Source organism: Aquarana catesbeiana, linkage group LG06 (assembly GCF_042186555.1).
Source record: "Aquarana catesbeiana isolate 2022-GZ linkage group LG06, ASM4218655v1, whole genome shotgun sequence".
In the NCBI taxonomy this organism is placed as follows: domain Eukaryota; kingdom Metazoa; phylum Chordata; class Amphibia; order Anura; family Ranidae; genus Aquarana; species Aquarana catesbeiana.
In genome coordinates, this window is record NC_133329.1 from 213124364 (window position 1) to 213151446 (window position 27083).

General features: G+C 44.4%; 1 protein-coding gene across 3 annotated transcripts in view; it reads right to left on the reverse strand.

Moving 5' to 3' along the window:
* The window catches only part of ABAT (4-aminobutyrate aminotransferase), a 585676-nt gene that overhangs the window by 30199 nt on the left and 528394 nt on the right, over window positions 1-27083 (reverse strand). For all 3 annotated transcript variants that reach the window (XM_073632986.1, XM_073632985.1, XM_073632987.1), the window contains exon 15: window positions 7238-7349. In XM_073632986.1, the coding sequence (XP_073489087.1) occupies window positions 7238-7349 (112 nt within the window). The remainder of the gene's footprint in view (window positions 1-7237; window positions 7350-27083) is intronic.

Consider the following 27083-nt stretch of genomic DNA (forward strand, 5'->3'; position numbering starts at 1 on the left):
GCATTGTCGGACTGGATCCTGACCGGGCAGCCCTGTAACCTGAGAGCCCAGGCTTTTAGGGCTAGATATACCGCCCGGATCTCCAGAATGTTGATGGGTAAGGTCCTTTCCGTCTTGGACCATATCCTCTGAACCGCAGACTGTTCCAGAACTGCTCCCCAACCTGACAGACTGGCATCTGTTGTTACCACCGTCCAGGTAACCAGTAGAAAGGATTTCCCCTTCTGCAAGTTTTCGGGTATGAGCCACCAATTGAGGCTCTGACACACCGCATGCGACAGGTGCATCGGAAAGTCTAATGCCTGAACCTTCTTGTTCCAGGTTGACAGAATAATGTGTTGCAGCATTCTTGAATGAAACTGAGCATAGGGAACTGCTTCAAATGAAGACACCATCTTCCCTAGCAGCCTCATACAAAGGCGGACAGAAGGACCCTTCTTGGTCCTGACTGCCAGAATCAGCTCCCTTAAAGCCGTGATCTTTGCCTGAGGTAGAAATACCTTCTCCTGGCTTGTATCTATGATCAGACCTAAATACTCCAGTCTTCTTACTGGTTTTAGGAAAGATTTTTCTAGGTTGAGGATCCAACCTAGGTGTTCCAGATACTTGACTGTGGATCTCAAGTTCCCGTTCAAGGAGGCTACCGACCGGTCTATCAATAGCAGGTCGTCTAGGTATGCTATGACAGCTATACCCTGAGCCCTTAGTCTGGCCAGAGGAGGGGCCAAGACCTTTGTGAACACCCGAGGTGCAGTGGCTATCCCAAAAGGCAGAGCCACAAACTGGAAATGGCGCCCTCCTACCTCGAAGCGCAGAAACTTCTGATGAGCAGGAAAAATGGGCACATGCAGATATGCATCTCTGATGTCTATCGATGCCAGAAATTCTCCTCCCTGCAGGGTAGAGACTATTGTCCGGACTGATTCCATGCGGAAGGACTGAATCCTTAGGAATCGGTTCAGATCCCTTAAATCCAGAATGGGTCTGACATCCCCATTTGGTTTTTGGACCGTAAAAAGGTTGGAATAGAAGCCCAATCCCTGGTCCTTTGCGGGAACCATCATAATGACCTCCTGCGACAAAAGTCGCTCTAACGCTAGAAGGAGCGACTGCTTCTTCTCTGGATCTCTGGGGACACTTGATCTGAGGAACCGAGGAGAGGGAAATTCCTGAAACTCCAGCTTGTACCCTAAGGTTACCGTGGAGATTACCCATCTGTCCTGGAAATCCTCCTGCCAGCGCCCTGAGAACTGTCGCAGTCTTCCCCCCACTCGAGTGAGCGGGGGCGCCCCCTCATACAGAGGTCTTAGTGTTTTGCCTAGTAGGCTTCTTCCCCCAGGACTTCTTTTGTCCCTGGGGTTGACTCTTGTCTCTGGACCCAGATGGAGGCAGCCGTCGAGACTGCCTGGAGGCTGAAGCCCCCGGCGCTGGGGAAAGAGTCCATTTGAAAGAGGGATGCTTACGCTTCTTCTTAACAGGTAAGAGAGTGCTTTTCCCACAAGAGATTCTCTTGATAAAGTTATCCAAGTCCTCTCCAAACAACCTTTCACCACGAAAGGGAAACCCAGCCAGGAGCTTCTTACATGGTGCTTCGGCTGACCAATTTTTCAACCATAGGATTCTACGTATATGCACCAACCCCAGTGAAAGACGGGAGGTTTGCACGATAGAATCTCTAATGGCATCAACCACAAAGCATAAGGCCGCTGGAAGGTTAGCAAAACCCTGGGCCTGCTGTTCAGGTAATACTTTGATGACCTGCTTAACATGGTCTCTTAAGTATTGACAGACTCCAATCGCTGCTACTGCAGGTTGAGCCACTGAACCTGCTAAGGAAAAAACATCCTTCAATAGGGATTCCATCTTTTTATCTACAGGATCCCTGAGCATCTGAGCATTGTCTACAGGACAAGTCAGACTATTATTTACGGAGGAAATGGCGGCATCAATGGCCGGTATTCCCCACATTTTAATAAACTTTTCTTCCATCGGGTAAAGTGTTGAAAACTTTCTCGGCGGAAAAAAACGCTTGTCTGGATGATCCCACTCAGAATAAATGAGCTTTTCAAGTAAATTATGAACAGGAAAAGCCTCTGCTGCTTGGAAAGGTTTCAGCGACCCCAAAGCAGAAGAGGGTTCTTTAACAGTTTCAGGTACGGGCAACTTAAATGTGGAGCGGACCAATCCAGTAAGGATCTGCACTAAGACTTTCTCCTCCTGGGAAGTCCCAGAGGGTCCCTCTCCACCTGATTCCTCCGAAGAGGAATCATCCGTCCCATCCCGATCCTCTGAAAGGGATTCCTCTCCTTTATCCCAGAGCTCCTCTTCCTGAGGGTCTTGGGGAACAGAGGAAGGCCTAGCACATTTTCTTCCACTGAGTGAAGCTGTAATCACGGCCATTAATCTTTCCTCTAAACCATTAATGGTTGAGGAAAAAACCTCTTGTGTAATATATACAGGGGCTGAAGTGCCAGAAGCAGGTGACCCCGACGGCTCTCCCTGGCTAGGCGTCCCTGGCCCTTCAAGGGGGGGAGGATGCTGCTGACAGGGGGCCCTCAGAACCTGAACGAGATCCCCTAGTGTCTCTGGTTCTGGGGGTGTTTGAACCTCTTCTACCCATAGTGCAAAGCAACAAGGTGTGAGGTATCCAAAATGAACACTGCTGAGCGATGTAGTCCGGCTAAAAGCCTCGCTACCCAATGCTCAGTCTGGTGTTACTTCAGTAAATGCTGCCTAGGAGAATGCCTGTGTCCCACCTTACATGCGACCGTCGAGCTCTGTGTCTCTCCAAAGGCTGTGTGCACCTGTACAGAGTGCCTTAAAGCCTGCAGCTGGCCTGAGTGGGAGTCTAAGCACCTGTGCTGACGTCCCGCCCCCCCCCCTCGAATTTTGAAAAAACGAGCGCTTCCCGCGCTGGCTGACTCTCCTGAAATACTATGGAGGAAGGCTGGGGGAGGGGGAGGAGGGAGAGAGGCTGGTAGTGAAGAGTCTGCCTAAAATGGCAATGGTGGCGATGGCGGCCGAGGCAGCGATGCCCGAGCGGTATAACCGCTTTCTAGACCCCTGTGGCCTCCCTCTAGCCTGGGGGGAACATTCAATTATGAGAAATCCCCCCATCCATCCTACCGTGAGCCGGCCAGAGCTATGAAACTTGTGCAGCATGAACACCTTGAGACAGACGTCAGCATGTGAAGGTTTGGGCTCTTGGCAGCCCCCGGTGGTCACAATAGGCATAGCATGCATTTACCTTAAAGGAGAAACCTACTAGAATTAGAAAATTCTGTGGAATCTCCCTTACCTTATCCAGCCGCAGGGTTCAGTTTACACAGACCCAATCTTCACCTCTCACGGTGAGCTCCGTTTGAAAAAAACGTCGGAGACTGGGGCCCCCTACAAATAGGGGGATCCTGCAGTTCTGGGCCTGTAAAGCACCTGGGTAGAAATTAGGCTAGAAAAACCATTTTCTAATATGCGGGGTCCAGCTCTCTAAAAAGAGAAGCGTTACAGGTAAAACCTCGTTTCTTCGGACACGAGGCCCGGGTACCATTCAATTCGGCCTAGAAAGGACACTTTGAATGGATCCGGTCTGCTTGGCTTGCCCCAGTATAGGATATCAGGATATTCCCTTTGGAGCTCAGCACAGGACATCTTTACACGTCCATTACCTAAGACACTGGCGTAAAAACTGAGGTATCCCTGCAAGGGGAGGGATTATATAGGGGGTTGAACTTCCTGATAGGGTGTACCAGTGTCCAATCACCAGTGATACCCTATATAACCCATCAGTAATTACTGTAGCTCGGTGTCCCGTGATGTTCGAGAAAGAAAGGAGTGTATTTGGTGACAGTGCCACCTGCTAAAAGTGGCATACTGTACATAATTTGCGGAACTTGGTCACTGCCACAGCATATGTACAGACATGTCGACCAGCAAAGTTAGCTTTGGCGGTGGGCAGTTGAGGTGTGCTAAAAATGCAGATCAACCACTTGTTTTCACTGCTTCTCTGCCCCCAGAGTGAACAAGGGGAAGCCTTTTAATATCCTATACCTACTAAAATTCACAAGCTACAGTACTCAAATAAGCATTTGTTAGGCCATATTTGAAAATAATTTTTCCCACTGTGTTGAAAACAGACCTCCTCTTTTTATTCACCTCCAAACACTACAAACTTTGGGAGAAGCCTCACAAGTCTCTAACCACTGTTGATACTGATCTTCCCTGGCCCCTTTTAGAACCTTGGCTCATGACAAAGCTGGGAGTGCCTTTGTTGGATTGGAAGGTGTTCGGGGACAGGAAAAGAAACTGTATTTTCAGCACAACAGGGTTTTACAATTTTAAGCAAATAAAGTCTAGACTATATGAAAGTATATGTATATGTGAGCACTAACTAGACATGTTTATCTTCAGCATAGGTTGGTGACAGGGTCTTTTAACCAAATGTTTCTGTATGACATTTTTGTCTGCATTGCAAAGCTGAATGGTCAATGTAGATTAGGATGTTAGGAGTAGAATTTTTTCTCATGCAGTCTGTTTTAACATACTTATTGCTAAAGCTGAACTCTGGGATAAGCAAATATTATCTAAATACATTAGCAAGGTCAATTTTTTTTATCTTGGTATCCTTTGTGTATTTCTTCCAGATTTGTGCAGTAATTTAGTGTGAACCATTTGGATCGATTAATGCCTAGTGAACACGAAGAGAAAATCAGACGAAAAATACCGCTTTAGGAGCGATCGTCCCATAATCTGATCATTGATACACAGCTTTGAAGAGCCGATCATGTCAGTTCACGCAAAAATATTTGAAGGGACAAGCATGACAATTTTTCTCATACAACAGAACAAAACAATTTTCGTGTAATCAGTATGGCATTTGTATGAAGAACAAAATAAATCATGTGGCCAAGACCAAACATGCTCAGAAATGAAAGAATACATTACATTACTTCCAAAGTTGTATTCTGTCTTTAGTAACCTATTGGTTTTCGATATGAGACTAGCATGCAAAAAAAACAAAAAAAAAACAAACACAGACGATCATCCTCCGATATTCTTATTGTGTGTACGAGGCTTTACCAAAACTGGAGAGTGCAAAATCTGGTGCGGGTGTGCAAAGTAGCCAATCAGCTAACTTCAGCTTGTACCTGGAAGCTGATTGGTTTCTATGCAGGGCTGCACCAGATTTTTCACTCTCCAGTTTTGGTAAATCAACCCCAATGTCTATGTCCAGGAGCATCCAGCAATAAAGACCTGTCACTGTTGCTCTCTCAGCTTGGTCTTGTTGCCGCCCAATGTTCTGCAGGCAGCCTGCATTGGTTGGACCTGCTGGGTGCCTCTCAAAGTTCTGTTATCTGCACAGGCTGTGTGTAGTACAGTGATGATTGCACTGCTACAATAGGAAGGAAAAGTTACTATATTGGGGGGGGGGGTTTAAAGTGCAGCGCTAAAGACCTGATAAAATATATGAAAATACAAACAATAAAGTGACAGTGCAAAATTACACATCAATTAACCAATCTAGTTGCCTACAAAGCAAAAATTATTATGCATAGTAGTAAAAAAACATATTTTTAAACATATTATAAAACATAATGTCCATTAAACTACATCAAGGGACACGTGAATGAGTCCAAAGTAAAATGAAAGTGAAAATTGAGCCAAACAGTGCAAAGTAAATGTTCAGACTTCAAGACGAAGATCACCAATAAGAGTGTGCACTCAGCTCAGCAGGGAAAAAATTCACCATCCAATGTACAACTGCCACCAATGAAGGTAATAGGTTACTCTTACTGAATGGTGTGGGCTACCTGCCAGAAGCAAGAAGCCAAACAAGCAAAAATGATGGGGTCTTTAACATCACAGGAACCAGCATGTGGATTGTGCAGCAGTGTGGATTCAACATCCAAACATTCCAGGAACCAGCATATAGAAAGTGTGACGATCCAAACTCAGCCTGTAAGGACTCTAATGCCCTGTACACACGATAGGATTTTCCGACAACAAAATCCATGGATTTTTTCAGACGGATGTTGGCTCAAACACACGGTCACACAAATCTTGTCGGAAATTCCGAATGTCAAGAACGCAGTGACATACAACATGTACGATGAGCTGAGAAAAATTAAGTTCAATAGCCAGTGCAGCTCTTCTGCTTGATTCCAAGCATGCGTGGAACTTTGTGCGTCGGAATTGTGTACACACGATCGGAATTTACGACAACGGATTTTATTGTCGGAAAATTTGAGAACCAGCTCTCAAATTTTATGTGACAGGAATTACGATGAAAAATGTCTGATGGAGCCTACACACGGTCGGAATTTCCGACAACAAGCTCCTATAGAACATTCTTTGTCTGAAAATCCTATCGCGTGTACGGGGCATTAGGCTCTACCAATCAACAGGAAGGAGTCATAAAGCAAAGAAAGATCACCACATTATTTAATAACATTTTAGCCAAGGATTTTATGCTATGTGGTGATCTTTCTTTCCTTTATGACTCCTTCCTGTTGATTTGTGGAGCCTAAGAGTCCTTACATGCTGAGTTTGGATCGTCACACTTTCTATATGCTGGTTCCTGGAATGTTTGGATGTTGAATCCGCACTGCTGCACAATCCACATGCTGGTTCCTGTGACGTTAAAGACCCCATCATTTTTGCTTGCTTGGCTCCTTGCTGCTGGCAGGTAGCCCACACCATTCAGTAAGAGTAACCTATTACCTTCATTGGTGGCGGTTGCACATTGGATGGTGAATTTTTTCCCTGCTGAGCCGAGTGCACAGTCTTATTGGTGATCTTTGTCTTGAAGTCTGAACATTTACTTTGCACTTTTAGAATCAATTTTCACTTTCATTTTACTTTGGACTCATTCACGTATACCTTGATGCAATTTAATGGACATTATGTTTTTTTAATATGTTTATACATATGTTTTCTCACTACTATGCATAATAGTTTTTGCTTTGTAGGCAACTACATTGGTTAATTGATGTGTAATTTTGCACTGTCACTTTATTGTTTGTATTTTTATATATTTTATCAGTTATTTAGTGCTGCACTTTAACCCCCCCATTCTCTTCACACAATTTGTCTAATTGTACTGCCAGCAGCTCATCTAGCGAGTTGGGTGGTGCAGTAATTACTTAATTTTTTTCAAAGTTACTATACTGAATGGTCTGTCCACTCTAAAACAGAATTTTCAAATAAAGGTACATAATCTGGAGAAATAATGCCAACTTACCTTTATTTCTTGCTTGTGATATTAACTTAAAACGGGTTGCATCATTTGGAGCATCAAAAGCGCAGAATGTCCCTCTACCTCTAGCTCTGCTCACAACATGTGGATACCGGGACTGTAAGAAATGGCATATATTACTAATTATTTCACCTTCTAAAATCAGGGCTGAAGCATTTCAGTTGAAAATGCAATAAAATTAATGTCAGATAACAAGGTTTAACTACTTGCTGCCAGCCCACAGAAGTATTACAAACGGGCGAGTAGCACAGGCAGGCCTGACAACGTACCTGTACATCGTCGCCTTGCTTCCGGGTTTGGGGTGAATGCACCCGTTCTGTGTCCAATCACAGCACGGGTGCCTTCACCCCCAAACCCGGAAGCAAGCCATTTTTAGTCCTTTTTTTTTCATTTATATCGCAAAAAATTAAATAAAAAACAAATGGTGATTAAATACCACTAAATAGAATGCTATATTTGTGTGAAAAAAAATGCTAAAAAATGTAATTTGCATACAGTGTTGCATGACTGCACAATTGCCAGATAAATTAGAGCAGTGCTGAATAGCAAAAAATGCCCTGGTCATGAAGGGTGTAAAACATTCCGGAGGTCAAGTGATTAAATATGTAAATGCTTCTCTAACAAGACAAGATTAATATCTTTTTTTTTTTTTTTTTAATTTTTTTATTCGTTTTTGCATAGTCTCTAGCGGACACTAAGTGAGTGAAGGTTCGGAACGCTCCACATATCGTCCCACTCTTCTCCACCCAAATCTGGGACCTCTTCCACCCACTGCTCCCTACATTTGATCACCGAAGGAGAGAGACAGGAAACAGTTCCTTATATAATTCAGCTAATGTTTTTTTCATGGAGTTATCCAAGAGAACATTCTCCAAAATTGAGGGTCTAAGATCCAGCTTAGTGGAGCCAAACTGGGACACAAAAAGCGTGACGTAGCTGGAGACAGTGAAGGAAATAAGAATTTGGGAGCTCAAACGTCTGTTTAAGATCTGAGAACTGTAAGAGCTCGCCTCCTCTGGTGATGTCACCCAAAGTTTTAATTCCGAGGGACACCCATATTATTGGATCCGATATAGTGAGCAGATGGGGAAAACGGGGGTTCCCCCACAAAGGCGAGGCCAGTGATATGGCAGTAGAAGCCGGCAACCTCTGAACACAATCCCAGGCCTTGGCTCTCATTGTGCCAGTCAGAGGAAACTGAGCCCCAGGCCCACTAAAAACAAGGAGACGCCGGCTCTCATACGAGCCCAGCACTGCTGCCTCTAAAATCGTGGCAGAGTCCCCATCATCCCCAAAAAGCCATCTCCGGGCAAAAACTCCCTGGCCAGCCAAAAAAGTATTTCAAGAGATCAGGAAGTGCTAGGCCTCCCTGTCCCCAGAGGTCCTGTAGTGCCTCGAGGCCTATTCTAGGAGGAGAGTTCGCCCATATGAAAGAACCCAAGATGCCATGGGCTCGACGAAAAAAGGAGCGTGGGATCCAAACAGGCGAGTTACATAAAAAATATAGGAAAACCAGAAGTATCTTCATTTTTAGAAGGTTTATGTGCCCCATCACAGAAAGGGGGAGATTCTTCCATATCTCAATTTTCCTCTTCAAAGTATCCAACAAGGGTTGCAGGTTCAGACTAAAATAGTCTGCAACCCTAGCAGATGCAAACCCCCAGATATGTAAACTGATTAACCCACTCTAATGGCAACCCAGGATCCGCTGCAGCCCTGGTATCAGAATTGAATGGAAGAATATTGAATTTGTCCCAATTAACTTTGAGACCAAGGCCCGCACAAAGAAATATACCAGGATCTTTTAAGAACAGGAGCATGACATCTGCATACAGCACCAAACATTCTTTAATGTGCCCAATTTCTAAGGCCCCAACGGCAGGAGAGGAACCCAGTGCCACTGCCAATGGTTCAATCATTAGGGAAAACAGGAAAGGGGATAGAAGGTAACCCTGCCTGGTTCCCCTACCCATGTCAAAAAAGGTAGATGGAAGATCCAATCTTTAACGCTATTCTAGGTTTACTGTATAACAAGGATACCCATTTACAATACTTTGGCCCAAATCCCATGCGCTCCAACACTATGGCCATATAACCCCAATCAACGGAGTCAAAGGCCTTGACCATATCTAAGGAAACCACAGCCCTAGTTCCCAGTGGTATTGTGAGAGATCTGCAAATGGGTAAAAAGGTGACGTAAACGACGTGACGTGTCCGTGGACTTCCCTGGCATAAAGCCAGTTTGGTCCACATCAACCAGGGATGGGAGCACTATAGATAATCTAGTGGTCAAACCTTTGTGAGAATTGTAAGATCAGCATTAAGGAGTGCTATTGGTCTATATGAGGAGCAACATGTTGGATCCTTACCCAGCTTAGGTATGAGCACCACATGAGCATCCAGCATAGAGGAAGGCAGAGCTCCATTTTCAAAACAGGGAAAATACAAATTTCTCAATTGTGCACCCAGTGTGTCTGAATATTGCCTGTACCACTCCACCAGAAAAACATCCAGGCCTGGAGATTTATTTGAAGGAAATGACAGAATGGCCTTTTCCATTTCTTTGAGAGTAAAATCCTGATCCAACCATGCTCTATCATCATGCTCCAAATTTGGGACCGGAAGGATGGACAAAATATCTATTAATTCTCCCCTATTATAAGACGGTATAGGAGAAAATAGACCCAAATAGTACCCAACAAATCGATGCATAATAGCCTCAGGGGCAGTAAGCATATACCCCATCTGAGAACAAACACAGGGTACGCTAACAGGAGCCCTCTGATGTGCCACCAGCATGGCCAATAACTTTCCATTTTTGTCCCCCTTTTTAAAGAGTGATTCAGCCCTATGTAGCAAGGTAGTGTGCGTGAGGTTCGTGTCTAACAAGGCAAACTGACGCTTAGCTGCCTCCAAGGATGCAAAAGTGGCATCCCCAGGAGCAGCAGCATATTCCCCCTCCAACCCGCGCTCCTCCGACTGCAACCTTTCCCTCTCTGCAGTGTCTGCCTTATGGACCGCCTTAATGGCAGAAATATAATGTCCCCTCATTACTGCCTTGAAAGTGTCCCAGACCACTGTATCCATAGCAGAGGAAGCCTTATTTTCCCAGAACTCAGGCATTTGTACTCGTTGTGTCTCCTGCTCCACCTGTAGCCAACCAGGCGATAACCTCTATGCACCTCCTTCAGTCCTAGCCCCCAGTGAGAGGGTGACTAATAAAGGATCATGATCCGATAACCCCCCTGCCAAATAAGTGACAGCATGTACCAGATGTAAGCATTGGGGATTAGCAAAAGCAAGATCGATTCTTGATGCGGTTTTGTGTGTGCGAGATAGAAAGGAGTAGCCTCTAACCGCCGGATTTTTCCACCGCCATAACTCAGTAAGTTGAGCAGTAGACACACATGCTAAAAAATCTGTGGGGGGAAGCCTTAAAGTATTAGTAGCGTCTAGCCCGCCATCTAGAATGGCATTAAAATCACCAGCAGGAGTAGAGGGGGGCGCATAAATGGAGCCAACACAACCAACATGTCACACAATAATTAAGCATGAAAAGGTGGAGGAACATACACACAGGGTAATACCATTCTTATCTGGAAAATAATGTATCCCCCTCCTGGGTCAGAGATCACCCTTTGGACCGTGCAAGGGACACTCTTGCTAAGTAAAACAGTCACCCCTCTGGCATAAGAGGCGTAAGAGGCACGATACATTTCCTGTATCCATTGCCTACGTAAAGTCAATACCTTGCTCCAGACCAAATGGGTCCACTGCAGAAGAACAATATGCCTTCTGGCTGCCTTTAACTTTATCATTAAGGTCCTGTATATTCCAGGAAAGTACATTAACTCGATATAGCCATTAGTACAGTTTAAAGATAATCACAAGTATAGGCACAACAAAACAGAAATCATATAGGTCCCACTGCACATCCGCTAATAATGAATGTTCTAAATGGAACTAAAAATAACAATATAGTTCCTTTGACATACACTGAAATGAAGAGTTTATATGGTGGTATTCTTTTAAGCCTAAGTCTGCTTTTTACCCGTCACAAGCCAAAGGCCCATACATAGAGAGCTTTTATAGAGTCGTGTTCTCAGACTTTCAAAAGCTATGTCAGTCTTCCACTACCAATAAAACGAATAATTTGTCACCCCTAGAGACTCGAGCACTTAAATCCTTGATGGAAGCCTATGACTTGGTTATCAAATCAGCAAGGGTGGGGGAATTGTCATACAAGATAAGAGTGACTATATGGAGGAAGCAAGAAGACTACTATCTGACGCCACTACATATCAGTCAATTAATATACTTTAGTGTCCACGGCTTTTCAAAACCACAACCTTAATAAATTAGAGAAGTCCTTTCTTCTTCGAGACTTCTATCAAATCCCTTACTTCTACCACCTCCCCAAAGTTCACAAAAATCTAGATCACCCTCCCGGTAGACCAATTGTAGCGGCCATGGACAGTGTTACTGCAGGCCTTAGTCTTTACATTGACCATTTTCTACAGCCCATTGTCCATCAGCTACAATCTTACATTAGTGATGGAACACTTTTTCTGGCAAAAGATCCCCTTACTAACCCGCGCCAGGCATCGTTAATTTTGGATGCCACTTCTTTTTGTTTAACACACAATTATTTTCAGTTTGATGGAGATTTCTTTGTACAAATACAGGTTACGGCAATGGGGGCAAATTTCGCGCCCTCGTATGCCAACCTAGCTATGGGTTACTGTGAGAACTCACATATCCTCCACAATAACCCATATGCATGTAATATTGTTTTCTTTGGTCGTTATATCGACGACATCATCATCATTTGGAACGGCCCTAGCAATGTGATAGATAACTTTGTTGATTACTGTAATGATAATCAACCAACCCTGATACATTACCTTTTCTCGATCTTGAGTTAGGCTATGACCCAGCTACTTTTACCATCATCTCTAAGAATTATGTCAAACGCACTGCGGGTAACTCATTTCTGCACCACAACAGTTGTCATCTCCCGCAATGGATCAACAATATCCCTAAGGGCCAGTTCTGCCGACTTAGACAGAACTGCATGAGAGAATGTGATTATGTCGATCAAAGTACTCTACTCATCAAGAAGTTCAGGGATAAAGATTATCCCTCAGCTCTTATTGACCAATCTTTTCAATATTACTTAAAAGAAAAACCCCCGAAGCAATCGTGTAAACCACATAACCATACTGTTCGGTTCACCACCACTTTTCATCACCAATTCAGGAGAATGGAAAAAATCTTGGCTGACCATTGGAGCATATTATTACAGGATCCACTCCTGAAACCTTTCATTTCAGACAGACCTCGGGTCACATATCGGAGAGCGCTCAATCTGAAAATGAAAATAGCCCCCAGCAAAATCCGATCTAGACCCACTCCATTGGACAAGCCTGTACTCATTCCATTAGTTGGGATGTTCCATTGCCGCAAACCCTTATGTAAAACATGCCAATATGTACAACACGGTAAAAAGTCATTCACCACAAAGGGAATTACTCATACACTGAAGGACTTCTACAACTGCTCCTCAGATTCGTGGTTCATGGACTCACCTGTCCTTGCGGCCTACTATACGTAGGCTGCACTATACAAGCTCTTAGGACCAGGTTTGGGGAGCATAGGAGGTCGATTGAAAACGGCATCGACCCATTAAAAGTGGCCCACAGCGTGCCCAAACATTTCACCCTAGCCCACCAACAATCTACGGAAGGGTTACAAGTTTGGGTGATCAAGCAAATCCCCAATTCTCTTCCAGCTGCAGAGCAATGCAAAAAACTCTGCGCTAGAGAAACTTTTTGGATCTATTATTTAGATGTCCTCTCACCTGGTGGTATGAATGAGGGCATAGAAATCTCCACCATTTTATAAATCCAGGCCTTATCATTTTTCCATCTTCATCAGTAAATCTCTATAATTAGTTAATAATTTGCATGCTTCCATGACATTATTTTTCCCATTAATACTCGGCTTTACATGCGCCTATATGCTTTTATAATCACTACAATATATTTATAAATCGATACAATATATATATTTTTTAGTAATTATATTACTGTGCCCAATTATCCATATTATATATGCTTTGTATTTAGATTCATCTCATTTTATCTGTTTTATATACATATCCTTTTTTTGTGTACGTCCTGCTTGCCACTTTATGTATGTTTATGTATAATAATGTAATTGGCCCATTATACATATATATGTTATATTGTATTGTATGATAGTGGACGTTTCCTGTGCGTGCGCATTGGTGCTCTGTGGGTCCGAACTGTCATTTTTTTCCCATTAATGCAGCAGTCCCCATACCCAGTAAACATAATACACACTATATATTTTGTTATCCTCTCCATGCCCTTTACCAGCAGTGCATAAGTCAATCCAGAACAACATTTCTTATATTTATATTTGCATTTTTATTCACATCTTTTAGTCATTCATTAATTACTTTTTACCCTTCCCCTTGTTGATTCATCCAGCCCTGCCCCTTTGTTCTTCCTTTATCAATCTCTGTTTATGGGTATCAGACTAAGTCTGTTGAGGAAGGAGCACGACTAGCAGGACATCCAAGTGCGCACGCTCAAGAAACGCATCCATTTTGGATGACGCCATCCTCCCACAGCCAGCCGTTCACTGTGTCCCAAGCCTCATTCTGAGGTCGCTCTTCCGGAGCCAGCATTTCCATCATTCGGAAGACCCCTGGTTATTGTACACAGCACGGATTATGCTACAGGATTTGGGAACGTCATCCAGACTTATTGATACCACGCTCTTTATCTTTTCACTACATGTGAGTTGATCTTATGTTGGTATTAAATTGATTTCATACAAAAAATGACTGTACCCAGAGGCGCCTCTCCACTTGTGTTTTTTTGTACCGTTTAAAAACCCCACCAAGATATGTATTCCTGAGAAGCTGTAAAGCAAAACACAGATAACGTGATGTAGTTGCATATAGCCCCCACAAGATGGCTCCTGGAAACAAGAAAAGTAGTTGCAAAACAAAGAATATTTAAGATGATATATTTGAACAGATTCCCCACATAATGGCACCTGGAAACAAAGAAACATACCTTGCTGTAATACCTAACAAAAACAGCTTATATATTAACAGTCGGATGGTGGCTAGTAGATTAGCACACAATAGTTGAAAGGCTAGTGGTCAACTGGTCAAGTGCGCCCCCAAACCTTTTCCTTGCTTGCTCGAGCTGAACTCAGACACCAAGAAGGCCTCTTCAATTGATTGGATATAAACGACACCACACAGCACGTTGGATATCGAGAATATATTGTATTATATATTTTCACAAGTTATATAGGGCAACAATTCATTATACATCATTAGGGGCAAACCAAGGGGTGATCCCTTAGCTTATCCAAACACAAGAGTACAAGTATCACAAGTTACATGGTATATGACATATGTGTAAAGACAATGATATTTCTGCTAAATGACCTGCTTAAAAAGTACCTAACAAAAGTACCCAAAATTTCCTTATCAAAATATATTTTTCTTAGCTTAAATTCCGAGAAAACGGAGTAATATAGAAATAACCTTTTAACCGCTTGCCGACCGCCGGCCGTCAATTGACGGCCAGGCGGCGCTGCTCTCGTTGCGGGAGGGCGTCATATGACGTCCTCCCATTTAAACAGGGAATGCGCGCGATCGTGCGTGCGCATCCCTGTTCCTTCGGTGGCGGCATGTCACGGAGACACCGCTCGCCACCGAGGGGGGTGAACAGCCATTGGACACAGATAGGTCCACCCTATTGTGCACGGCGCATGCGCGCGATCGCGAGCGCGCTGCGCGTGCACGTCGGTGACGGAGTGTTCCCGGGAACACTACTCGTCACCGACGCCGGTAAACAGCCATTGGCTGGCTGTTTACCCACGTGATCGGCTGTGATCCATTCACAGCCGATCATAAATGTAAACACAGAGCGGTAACTAGCTGTTACCAGCTCTTCTCTCCTCACACACCGTTTCCAGTGTGAGGAGAGACAAGCCAGAAGTAGTGAGTTACCGATCTGTGTTCTGTAGTGTCTGCACCAACACCACACCTGTCCCATCGCCCCCCCCAATTGTCATCTGTCACCCAACAGTCATCAATGTCACACAATAAAGTGCACCTGTCACATAAGGGACTGCCATCAGTGACCGTCAGCGGTGCACCTGTCACCCGTCACAAATCAGTGACCATCAGCGGTGCACCTGTCACCCGTCAGTGACCGCCAGCCGTCACCCGTCAGTGACCGCCAGCCGTCACCCGTCAGTGACCGCCAGCCGTCACCCGTCAGTGACCGCCAGCCATCACCCGTCACCCATCAGTGACCGCCAGCGGTGCTCCTGTCACCCGTCACAAATCAGTGACCATCAGCGGTGCACCTGTCACCCGTCACAAATCAGTGACCATCAGCGGTGCACCTGTCACCCGTCAGCCATCACCCGTCACCTATCAGTGACCGCCAGCCATCACCCGTCACCCATCAGTGACCGCCACCCGTCACCCATCAGTGACCGCCAGCCATCACCCGTCACCCATCAGTGACCGCCACCCGTCACCCATCAGTGACCGCCAGCCATCACCCGTTACCCATCACCTGTCACCCATCAGTGACCGTCAGCCATCACCGATCACCTTTTAGTGACCGTCACCCATCACCAGTAACTGTCCGTGGCCTGTCACCCATCAGTGACCATCGCCTGTCACACCGTCATCACTGATCAGTGAACGTCAGCTGCCACCTATCGCACAGCCCATCAGGGACCGTCACCTGCCACCTGTCACACCGCGTCATGTCCAAAAGAGTATTCAGCAGTGAGGAGGCGTTCCAGATCCTCTCCATGACCGATGAGAGCAACGGGGAGTTCTCATCAGATTCCAATTTGGATTCTGATTCAAGTTCGGCATTTGAACCAAATAGTGAATCGACAAATGATTCGGAGGAAGAATGGGTCCCTCCCAAAAGGGCACGGCACTCTGGAAACCAGGATTATATTCCCAGGCCCAGTACCAGCGCTGCCACCACCAATAGGCCCCAGGAACAAATTCCCAGGCCCAGTACCAGCGCTGCTGCCAGCGTTAGGCCCCGGGAACAAATGCCCAGTACCAGCGCTGCCACCACCAATAGGCCCCAGGAACAAATTCCCAGGCCCAGTACCAGCGCTGCCGCCAGCGTTAGGCCCCGGGAACAATTGCCCAGTACCAGCGCTGCCGCCGGCGATAGGCCCCAGGAACAAATGCCCAGACCCAGTACCAGTCCTGCCACATCACGCCTGAGTACCAGCATAGAAAATTCCAATCCAACTACTGGAGTGTCACACCCCCCAAGAGCCAGGGCCTCTACATACATGCCAGATGGTCTTGCCAACCCAATATGGCTGCCTTCCAACTCGGCATCGCCAATTAATCCCCCGTTCACAGCACTGCCAGGTGTGCAGACCAACACCCAAAATTTCTCAGAGATTGATTTCTTTCATATGTTTTTGCCCGACACTATTCTGCAATTTTATGTGGACCAGACAAATTTGTATGCCCAGCAATATATTGCCAACAACCCCCAATCATCCTATGCCCGTCTTTTTGAGTGGAGAGATCTGAATTTGGAGGAGTTCAAAATGTTTATGGGCCTCACCCTAAACATGGGGATTACAAAAAAAAAAAAATGAAGGACATGCCTATTGGTCCACCCACCCCATCCACAATATGCCCATTTATTCTGCCCTAATGTCCAGGTCCCGATACAAGATGATAATGCGCTTTCTTCACTTCAGCGACAACACCCAGTGCCCTCCCCACAATCATCCAAATTACGACAAGTTATACAAGATTCGCCCACTGATAAATTTCTTTTCTCAACAATTTGCAGAACTCTATGTCCCCGATCAGAAAATTTGCGTCGATGAGTCCCTGGTACCCTTTTCAGGCCGGCTAGGAATAAAGCAGTATATTCCTAGCAAAAGGGCCAGATACGGAGTAAAGTTATACAAGCTATGTGAGAGAGCCACGGGATATTTGTATGCATTCCGCATATATGAAGGAAAAGATTCCCAGCTCCAGCCCCGAGTGCCCGGCCTACATGGGCACAACTGGAAAGATTGTATGGGACCTGGCATACCCACTTCTAAACAAAGGATATCACATTTACGTTGACAACTTTTACACCAGCCTGCCCCTTTTCAAACACTTATACATCGCAAAAACCCTGGCCTGTGGAACCTCCAGAAAAAATAGAAAGGGCTTCCCACAATCTTTAGTGAACAAAAAGCTGCGAAGGGGGGAAAGAGCATCACTGAGATGCAACGAAGTGCTGGCCTTGAGGTGGAAGGATAAGAGGGACGTACACATGATGTCCACCATCCATGAAGACACTGCAATTGTGGTACAAAGAAGACAAGGTCCCATTGAAAAGCCAACATGTGTCCAAGATTATAATCTCTACATGGGGGTGGAGATTTTAACGATCAAATGATTCAGCCCTATTTGTCAATAAGGAGGTCCCGATTCTGGTATAAGAAGGTAGCAATTTATCTCATCCATTTGGCCATTTACAATTCCTACGTAGTCTACACCAAATCCATTGAAAGCCCCGCCCCCTTCCTAAAATTCATAGAAGAAGTTGTCACGTCCCTCATCTATCACCAAAGACCCCCCCCAAGAAGACCTTCGCTCTGAGGCTGTTTGCCGACTCCATGAGCGCCACTTCCTCTTCAGCATTCCACCATCTGAAGCAGGCCGAAGACGGCAAAAAAAGTGTCGCCTGTGCACCAAAAGAGGATTTAGAAGAGATACCAGCTACCATTGTCCCCAGTGTCCCTCCCAACCTGGCCTTTGCATTGGTGAATGCTTCCAAATTTATCACACATAAATAAAATATTAGCCCATATTTTTAACCATTTCCCCATTTTCATCATCTGTGCTGACCATTTTCCATTCTTTCCCAAATAACCATGCCACTGCCTTCCATGTGAACTGACCCTGGCCTGTTTTTTGACTATGCCTCTGCCTACCGTTTGGACTGCCTCCAAGTGAACTGACCCTGGCCTGTTTTATCAATTACTCTACTGCCTACCGCTTGGACTGCTTACATGTGAACCGACCCTGGTCTGTTTTATGGACTATGCTTTTGCCTACCGCTTGGACTGATCTGTTGCCCTGCTACTGTAGTACACAGGGGTCTCACATATGTGAGGGGCTCCAGAATTGTTTTTCCGGTTGGAGAAAACAATTATTTTTGTTTTCTCCGGGTTTCGGAATTAGGGTCTGGAGTCTGGAGGCTTCATAGAGATTTGGGTGGGTCGAAGCCTCTACCCCTGTGCCCCTGTGCACAGGTTTTACCTGATTGTGGCCCTCAGCCTGCTGCTGACTTACTGCCACCATGCCCATGCCTGTCGCGGTACAATAATGAGTGTCTGCAGTTAACAGTGTACCAGGACCAATATTATGGCTGTGCTGGCTGTCTCTGCCTGGACAATTTCTATGGACTGTGCTGTGCCGACTATAGACAATATTCCTGCCTGCTGCCTGGATAGTTAATATTGCTGTCGCTAAGCACCTCCCTGCCTGCTGCCTGGACCAGTGCTCTCCTCTGTGGATACTACTAAAAGCACAGGTAATGCTTTTTTTTTACCCTTTCTGCAATAGAATTTATTTTGGATTGTAATTCTTGGTATGTGCATTCTATGTGTTAGAAATATGAAGGGTTTTCAAAAATGATAGGTTGCCAGGAAATTATATATGTCATTTATGCTCCTAGAACGCCTGATGGTGCTACTTTGATGTTGGGCCTCTGTATGTGGCCAGGCTGTGTAAAAGTCTCACACATGTGGTATCGCCATACTCAGGAGGAGTAGCAGAATGTATTTTGGGGTGTCATCTTTGCTACGTACATGCTATGTGTTGGAAATATCTGATAAATAGACAACTTTGTGTAAAAAAAAAAAAAATGCGTTTTCATTTTTTCCCCACATTTTCCAAAAACTTTTGGAAAAAAATGAACCGTTCAAAAGACTCATTATGCCTCATAGATTATACGTTGGGGTGTTTGCTTTCCAAAATGGAGTCATTTTGGGGGCAATTCCATTGTCCTGGTGCTCCAGGGCCTTCAAAAGTGTAATAGGTGGTTGAGAACTGAGATGTGTCATTTATGCTCGTAGAACGCATGGAGATGCTACTTCAATGTTGGGCCTTTGTATGTGGCTAGGCTGTGTAAGAGTCTCACACATGTGGTATCGCCATACTCAACTTAAAAAAATTCACCATGCTACTTACTTAATACCTTGGAATGTCTACTTTCTAAAAAGGGGTCATTTAGGGGGTATTTGTACTTTTCTGACTTGTTAGTGTACCAAGAAATGAGATAGACCATCAGTACATCTGTGTGATCAGATGTGATCAATTTTCAGTGATTGGCACCATAGTTTGTAGACTCTATAACTTTCACAAAGATCAAATAATTTACACTAATTTGGGTTATTTTTACCAAAGATATGTAGCAGTATAAATTTTGGCCAAAATTTATGAAGAAAAATGACTAATTTGCAAAATTTTATGACAGAAACAAAGAAAAAGGCATTTTTTTCACAAAATTTACGGTCTTTTTTATTTATAGCACAAAAAATAAAAAACCCACTAGTGATTAAATACCACCAAAAGAAAGCTCTATTTGTGTGAAAAAAATTACGACTGAGTAATTGTCATTCAAAGTGTGAGAGCGCTGAAAGCTGAAAATTGGTCTGGGCAGGAAGGGGTTGTAAGTGCACTGTATTGAGGTGATTAAGATACTTTCGATAAGGTGCCTTTTGGCATTAGGCCCAGGCTTGCGGTGGGATGTTCTAACTTGTTCCCGTACATATTCAAAAGAATTGTCACCGCAAGTATCTGTTTTTTTGCAGACAGCTAGCTTAGTAAAATTCCACTTAAACATTGTCAAAGCCTGGCATAAGCATTTTCATCTATCTTGTATAATAAAAAAGAAGTTCAGGCCTCTTATCTAAAATATATAGTGAACCAAAGTGCAGCCATTTTCCTTATAATAGTCATCTGCAGAAGTCCAGAGATAAAAAAAAACCATCCATCTGCAGATTTGAAAAAGACAAAAGAACATAGGCAAATTAAAAAGAAAAGAAAAACATACATACAACCCCTGGCAAAAATGATAGAATCACCAGTCCCTGAGGATGTTCCTTCAGTTGTTTATTGTTGTAGAAAAAAAGCAGATCACAGACATGGCCAAAAACTAAAGGCATTTCAAATGGCAACTTTCTGGCTTTAAGAAACACTAAAAGAAATCAAGAAAAATAATTGTGGTGGCCAGTAACAGTTAGATTTATAGAACAAGCACAGGGAATAAATTATGGAATCACTCAACTTTGAGGGAAAAAAAATGGAATCATGAAAAACAAACAAAAAAACACTCCAACACATCACTAGTACTTTGTTGCACCACCTCTGGCTTTTATAACTGCTTGCAGTCTCTGAGGCATTGACTTAATGAGTGATAAACAGTACTCTTCATCAATCTGGCTCCAGCCTTCTCTGATTGCCAAATCATCTTTGCAGGTTGGAGCCTTGTCATGGACCATTTTCTTTAACTTCCACCACAGATTTTCAATTGGATTGAGATCCGGACTGTTTGCAGGCAATGACATTGACCTTATGTGTCTTTCTTCAAGGAATTTTTTCACAGTTTTTGCTCTATGGCAAGATGCATTATCATCTTGATAAATGATTTCATCATCCCCAAACATCCTTTCAATAGATGGGATAAGAAAAGTGTCCAAAATTTCAATGTAAACCTGTGCATTTATTGAAGATTTAATGACAGCCATCTCCCCAGTGCCTTTACCTGACATGCAGCCCCATATCATAATTGACTGTGGAAATTTGCTTGTTTTCTTCAGTTGTCTGCATAAATCTCATTGGAACGGCACCAAACAAAAGTTCCAGCATCATCACCTTGCCCAATGCAGATTCGAGATTCATCACTGAATATGACTTTCATCCAATCATCCACAGTCCACGATTGCCTTTCCTTAGCCCATTGTAACCTTATTTTTTTTGTGTTTAGGTGTTAGAGATGGCTTTCTTTTAGCTTTTCTGTATGTAAATACCATTTCCTTTAGGCGGTTTCTTACAGTTCGGTCACAGATGTTGACTCCAGTTTCCTCCCATTTGTTCCTCATTTGTTTTGTTGTACATTTTCTATTTTCAAGGCATATTGCTTTAAGTTTTCTGTCTTGACCCTTTGATGTCTTCCTTGGTCTACCAGTATGCTTGCCTTTAACCACCTTCCCATGTTTGTATTTGGTCCATGTTTTAGACACAGCCGACTGTGAACAACCAACATCTTGTGCAACACTGCGTGATGATTTACCCTCTTTAAGGAGTTTGATAATCCTCTCCTTTTTTTCAATTGACATCTCTGGTGTTGGAGCCATGTTTCGTGTCAGTCCACTTGTTGCAACAGCTCTCCAAGGTGTGATCACTCCTTTTTACCTACATACTAACAAGCAGATTTAATCTGATGCAGGTGTTAGGGTTTGTAATGAAAATTTACAGGGTGATTCCATAATTTTTTCCTCAGAATTGAGTGATTCCATAATTTATTACCTGTGCTTGTTCTATAAATCTAACTGTTACTGGCCACCACAATTATTTTTCTTGATTTCTTTTAGTGTTTCTTAAAGCCAGAAAGTTGCCATTTGAAATGCCTTTAGTTTTTTGGCCATGTCTGTGATCTGCTTTTTTCTACAACAATAAACAACTGAAGGAACATCCTCAGGGACTGGTGATTCCATCATTTTTGCAGGGGTTGTAGAACTGTAGCATATTCCATGAGCCCACGATGTGACTCCATAGCACAGGAAGAGAAACTCTGCACCAGTTAGCAAACAATGCAAGGACATCCCTGATGCTAATGGGAAGCTAGTGCACTCAGCATGGTAAAGAAGGCAAACGATGGAAAATCATTAACAAAACAAAGTCAGAGCAGGAACCCATGAGCAAAAAGCTTGCAAAGCAAGCATGTCAGGAAGAATCACATACCCATTCACTGAATCACAGGAACAACTTCCAGAACCCTGATGTAGCAGCAAAAAAATAGGTGTAAATGGTGTCAAGCCAGTCCGTGGCATCTCCTGAGGATTCAAAAAACTTCACAGTACCTTGGTATTCCACCCGCAACTTGCTCAGATACAGCAAACTATACTTTAGGTCTTTGATCCTCAGACGCTTGCGCACCTCAGTATAAGAGCGGCGTTTCTTCTGCAGTTCCACAGCAAAAATCAGGAAAAGGCATTATTTTGGCTTTTACATAATGCAACTCATCCCTCTTGTGTGCTTCTGTCAGGATCCGGTCCCTAAAATTCAGGAACCACACCAAGAACGGTCTCGGCGGATTTCCAGGAGGGCGTTTGCCTGTGGGTACCCCATGGGCCCTTTCCACCACAGATAGGGGAGACCTGCGGCCGGATGAAAGAATTGCATTGAAAGAATTGCTCCGCAAACTGTGTCGGATTGTGCCCCTCAGCTTTTTCCGGCAATCCCACCACTCTGAAGTTGTTGCGACGCTGTCTATTTTCTGCATCCTCCATTTTGTACGCCATTGTGCTCACTGCTCACCTAGGCCCTCAGTTCAGCCAGTTGTGCAGTATGTGTGGAAGATGAATCTTCCACCTCTGATATGGATCCCTCTCTGTCTGTCATCCTGCATCTAATCTTGTCAAGATCATGCCTGATAGTGATGACGTAATGGGCGTCATGGAGGGAGGGACGCAGGTGTGAAGGTCGGAAAGGGGGAGCGGTAGCCCGTCGGATCCAGCTGTGGCGGTCTCGGATGAGGGATAGGAGACGGGGAGAAGGAACCGCTCCGAACCCGCTGAAGTCTCCTAAGCCAGCAGACGTAGAGCCTACCTGCCCATTGCAGCAGCGATACATGAAGGGGTATGTGGGAGAGGCGAGGATAGTAGGTGAGCGAGGCGGCGTGCGGGGACAGTGAGCGGCGAGCCGCCCCGCCCCCTCTCCTTCCTCTGCCCGGTGGCCCCCCCTGACTCTCCCCCCACAGGAGTCTGAGTTCCAGGAATGTAAGAAACAGCAGATCTCCCGGAGGTGGCCTGAAGCGAGGAACCGGAGGTATAGGAGTTTTGAGAAACAACACGGTCTGAGGATACAAGCCCGGAGGAGCAGAAGAAGGAGGTACCCCCCATTGGGGATTTTACATGTTAAGCAAGAGTCTCTGCCATCTGGTAAATATAGAGTTTGCAAACGTATGATTTATCTGGTCTAGAGGTAAATAAGAGACTGTATATAAAAGTATCCCTCCTTAATTGATACTGAGGCAGGCATAACACTGCATTTTAAAGCTGGTAACCCTTCTCCACCGGACATGTGCAATTTAAACAACAGTTAAAGATTCCTATTTCCCTAGAAAGCATATATTGTATTAAGAGAAGATTCCACACGGTGTGAGGGGACAGTGAGCGGTGGGCCAGCCCCCTCCCTGTCTCCTCTCCTCCATCCACCTGGTGCCCCCCTTGATTATCTCCTTACAGGAGTCTGAGCCAAAGGCACTCTAGAGACAGCAGAGCAACCGGAGGTGGTCTGTGAAGTGTGGAGCCGGAAGAAGGAGGTACGGGAGCCTAGCGAAATAACATGATACATGATACAAAGCTTGGAGGAGCAGAAAAAAGGAGGTACCCCTATTGAAGATTTGGTATGTCAAGTAAGAGTCTTTGACATTTGATAAATACAGAGTTTGCGAACGTTCATCTACAAAGTATCCAGCTGGAGATAATTAAGTGACTGTATTTAAAGGTATCCATCCTCAATTGTCATCGATGTAGGCAGAGCATTGCAATATAATGCTGGTAACCCGCGCCGGCTAGATACGAGTAAGCCAGATAACTGTTAAAGAACCCTATACTCCTAGGAAGCGCTTATTGCACTGAGAGAACACTCTACAAAGACACAAACTGCAGTGGAGAGAGTAAAAACTATTACATGAGTAAACAATCACATCTGAAATCTGAAGTATCCGAGCGCTTACAAAATAGGTCTGACCCAGAGGAGGTAAAACGTGTGTGTAATACGGTGGCTAATTCCACGATACTAAGACAAGGTGGCTGATAAAAATACAAACTGGATGTTACACAAGAGGGGTTTGGACTTGTAAACAGAGGGACTAACCTAAGTAGTGGTGGGATTGCGAGTTGGTGTAGTAGGGAGGGGAGAGAGAGGGAAAGGGAAAGAGGGAGTATATCATATAATATTTTAAATTTGCATCTGGAGAGAGAACACTTGCTCCCCCCCATCCCCATTACACCTCACCTCCTTTTTTCTCTTTTGCTCCCTTGTGTGCTCCCATCCCAAGCTCCAATCGGAGTGGGAGGGGGGAATTTGAGAGAGCTAAGACTGGGGAGGCAAATTAAAAGGGACAAAAAGGAGAGGAAACATGAGCAAGGCCGCAACTAAATCAACAAAAGGGGGACCCCCTAAAACCCAAAAAGACAAGACTACAGGGACTACGATCAAACAATATATGTCACAAGGGGCCAGTCCCAGGAATATAGAACAGGAGGAACAGGGGCCCACTAAGACGGTGAGGAAGGGGGGAGCTGAGGGAAAGATAGGAGAAATGTTGGACCACTCTAAGGGCGATTTAACACTCAAAAGTGAGCCGGACTTGAGTGGAACGGCCGAAAGGAGAGACAATGCGCAAAGCCCCACAAAAGGAGAAATAATGGAAATGTTCCTGAGAATGTAATAAAGTCAAAAATCAGCATGTTAAGAGGAGACTTGGGTAATCTGTTGGAGAGAGTAGAAATGACAGAAAAGAAAATGGACGAACAAGAACAAGAGATATGTAACCTAAAAGGGCAAATGAAAATCATACAATAAAATCAGAGAAAAATTCTATACAGATTAGATGACCAGGAGAATAGAAGCAGAAGGCAAAATCTCAGAATTCGATCGGTTCCAGAAACAAAAGGTGAAGACTTAAGGAGTATCATATCTACAATGTTCGGCCCCTTATTGGACAAAAGAGCAGAAGAATTTCCTAAAATTGAGAGGGTACACCGGGTCGGGAGGATACTTAACACGGAGCCAATCAGACCCAGAGATATTATAGCAAGTTTTAGATTTTACGATGAGAAAGCCGAAATGATGCAAAAAATGAGAGGAAATACGCATTTGCAATATGAGGTATCAGAGATACAGGTTTACTCCGATCTGGCACCAGAAACACTAGCAAGAAGGAGACTTCTGAAATCTCTTCTGGAGCAGATGAGGAATAAAAACATAAAATACAGCTGGGGATTCCCAGCGAGTTTAGTTGGCTATAAAGATGGGAGATCCTCTAGACTCCAGTTTCCGGAAGAGGTGCAAGATTTTTGTGATAAACTAGGGGTACAAGTACCTGAACTTCCTGGCTGGATAGATGAATGATGGGAGGCCAAAACAGGAAAAGTAGGACAAGAAGAAAAAAGCTGGCAACTCTCCGAAGACAAAACTGTGGGGGGGGTTTTGGGGGGGGGGGTCGGGGAAGGGGGGGTGGTAAGAACAGGGCTAGGGAGGGCACCCGGTCTACAACCGGCCTACTCCCTGCACTTTATCCATCAAGTGGAGTGGAGTTGAGCGACACACTTGTAGTCTCACCTTAAGATAAAGGGAGTCAGAGAGGTCTAGGGTTTGCATGGCTCTCAATGACTCCAGGGCCAGAGAGGGGCCAGGGGGATGGGGAGGAGAGGGGGTGGAGAGGGGGGAGGGGAGGGCCTACACTGTGTAATTTATATAAAAGAAGAGAAATAACCCATTACAGGCTAGAGGAGCAGAGAAGGCAGAAACAAAGAGGAGAAAAATGATAACACTCAAATTTTTGACATATAACGTTAGGGGATTAAATTCACCTTCCAAAAGACACAAGATTTTAAAAGAACTCAAGGGGTATGACGCAGAAGTGGTGTTTATACAGGAGACTCACTTGTCACACGAATCAAATGTTAAATTATGGTCTAAGGACTTTCCGAATTGGTATTACGGGGATACAATTGCGAAGAGAGCAAGGGGAGTGGCAATAGGGTTTGCGAAGGGTATACAGTTTAAGTTCAAGGGAAGGTTACAAGATCCAGAGGGGAGATTTCTCTTTTTGAAAGGTATACTGGGGGAAATAGAATGCACCCTGGCGAATATATATGCCCCTAATAAGAACTAGATAAAATTCCTGACAAGTACTCTGGAGAAACTAATGGATTTTAAGAGTGGGAGTTTAGTTGTGATGGGAGATTTGAATACAGTCCCTGACAAAAGTCTTGTCGCTTGTGTACAAATTGACCTGAAGTGCCGCTAAAATATATTTCTAATCAAGATTTTGTTACAAGAAATGGGTCATTTTAATCCCAACAGCTTTTGTAATAATGTTTCAGTGCAAAACGAAACTGACAAAAAGTATTCTAATATTCACAGCTTGGTAAAGCCCATTGAGTCAATTTTTGTCAAGACATAAGTGTTGTCGACTTATTATATGAGCCTCACCTGTGACTAATAATGGATCAATTAGGTCTCAGGTGTGTATAAAAAGAACATCAGTACACTAGACCTTCTCAACTGCAACTAGACCTCTGCAAACATGCCTAAGATTCACCCAGAGACTAAAGTGTTGATTATCAAGAGGCTGAAGACCAGATCCACTGCTGATGTGGCAGACACCTTCAATGTGTCTCAGCGTCAAGTTCAGAGGATAAAAAAAAGATTTGAAGAGACTGGAGACATTTTGGACAAGGCCAGGTCAGGCCGACC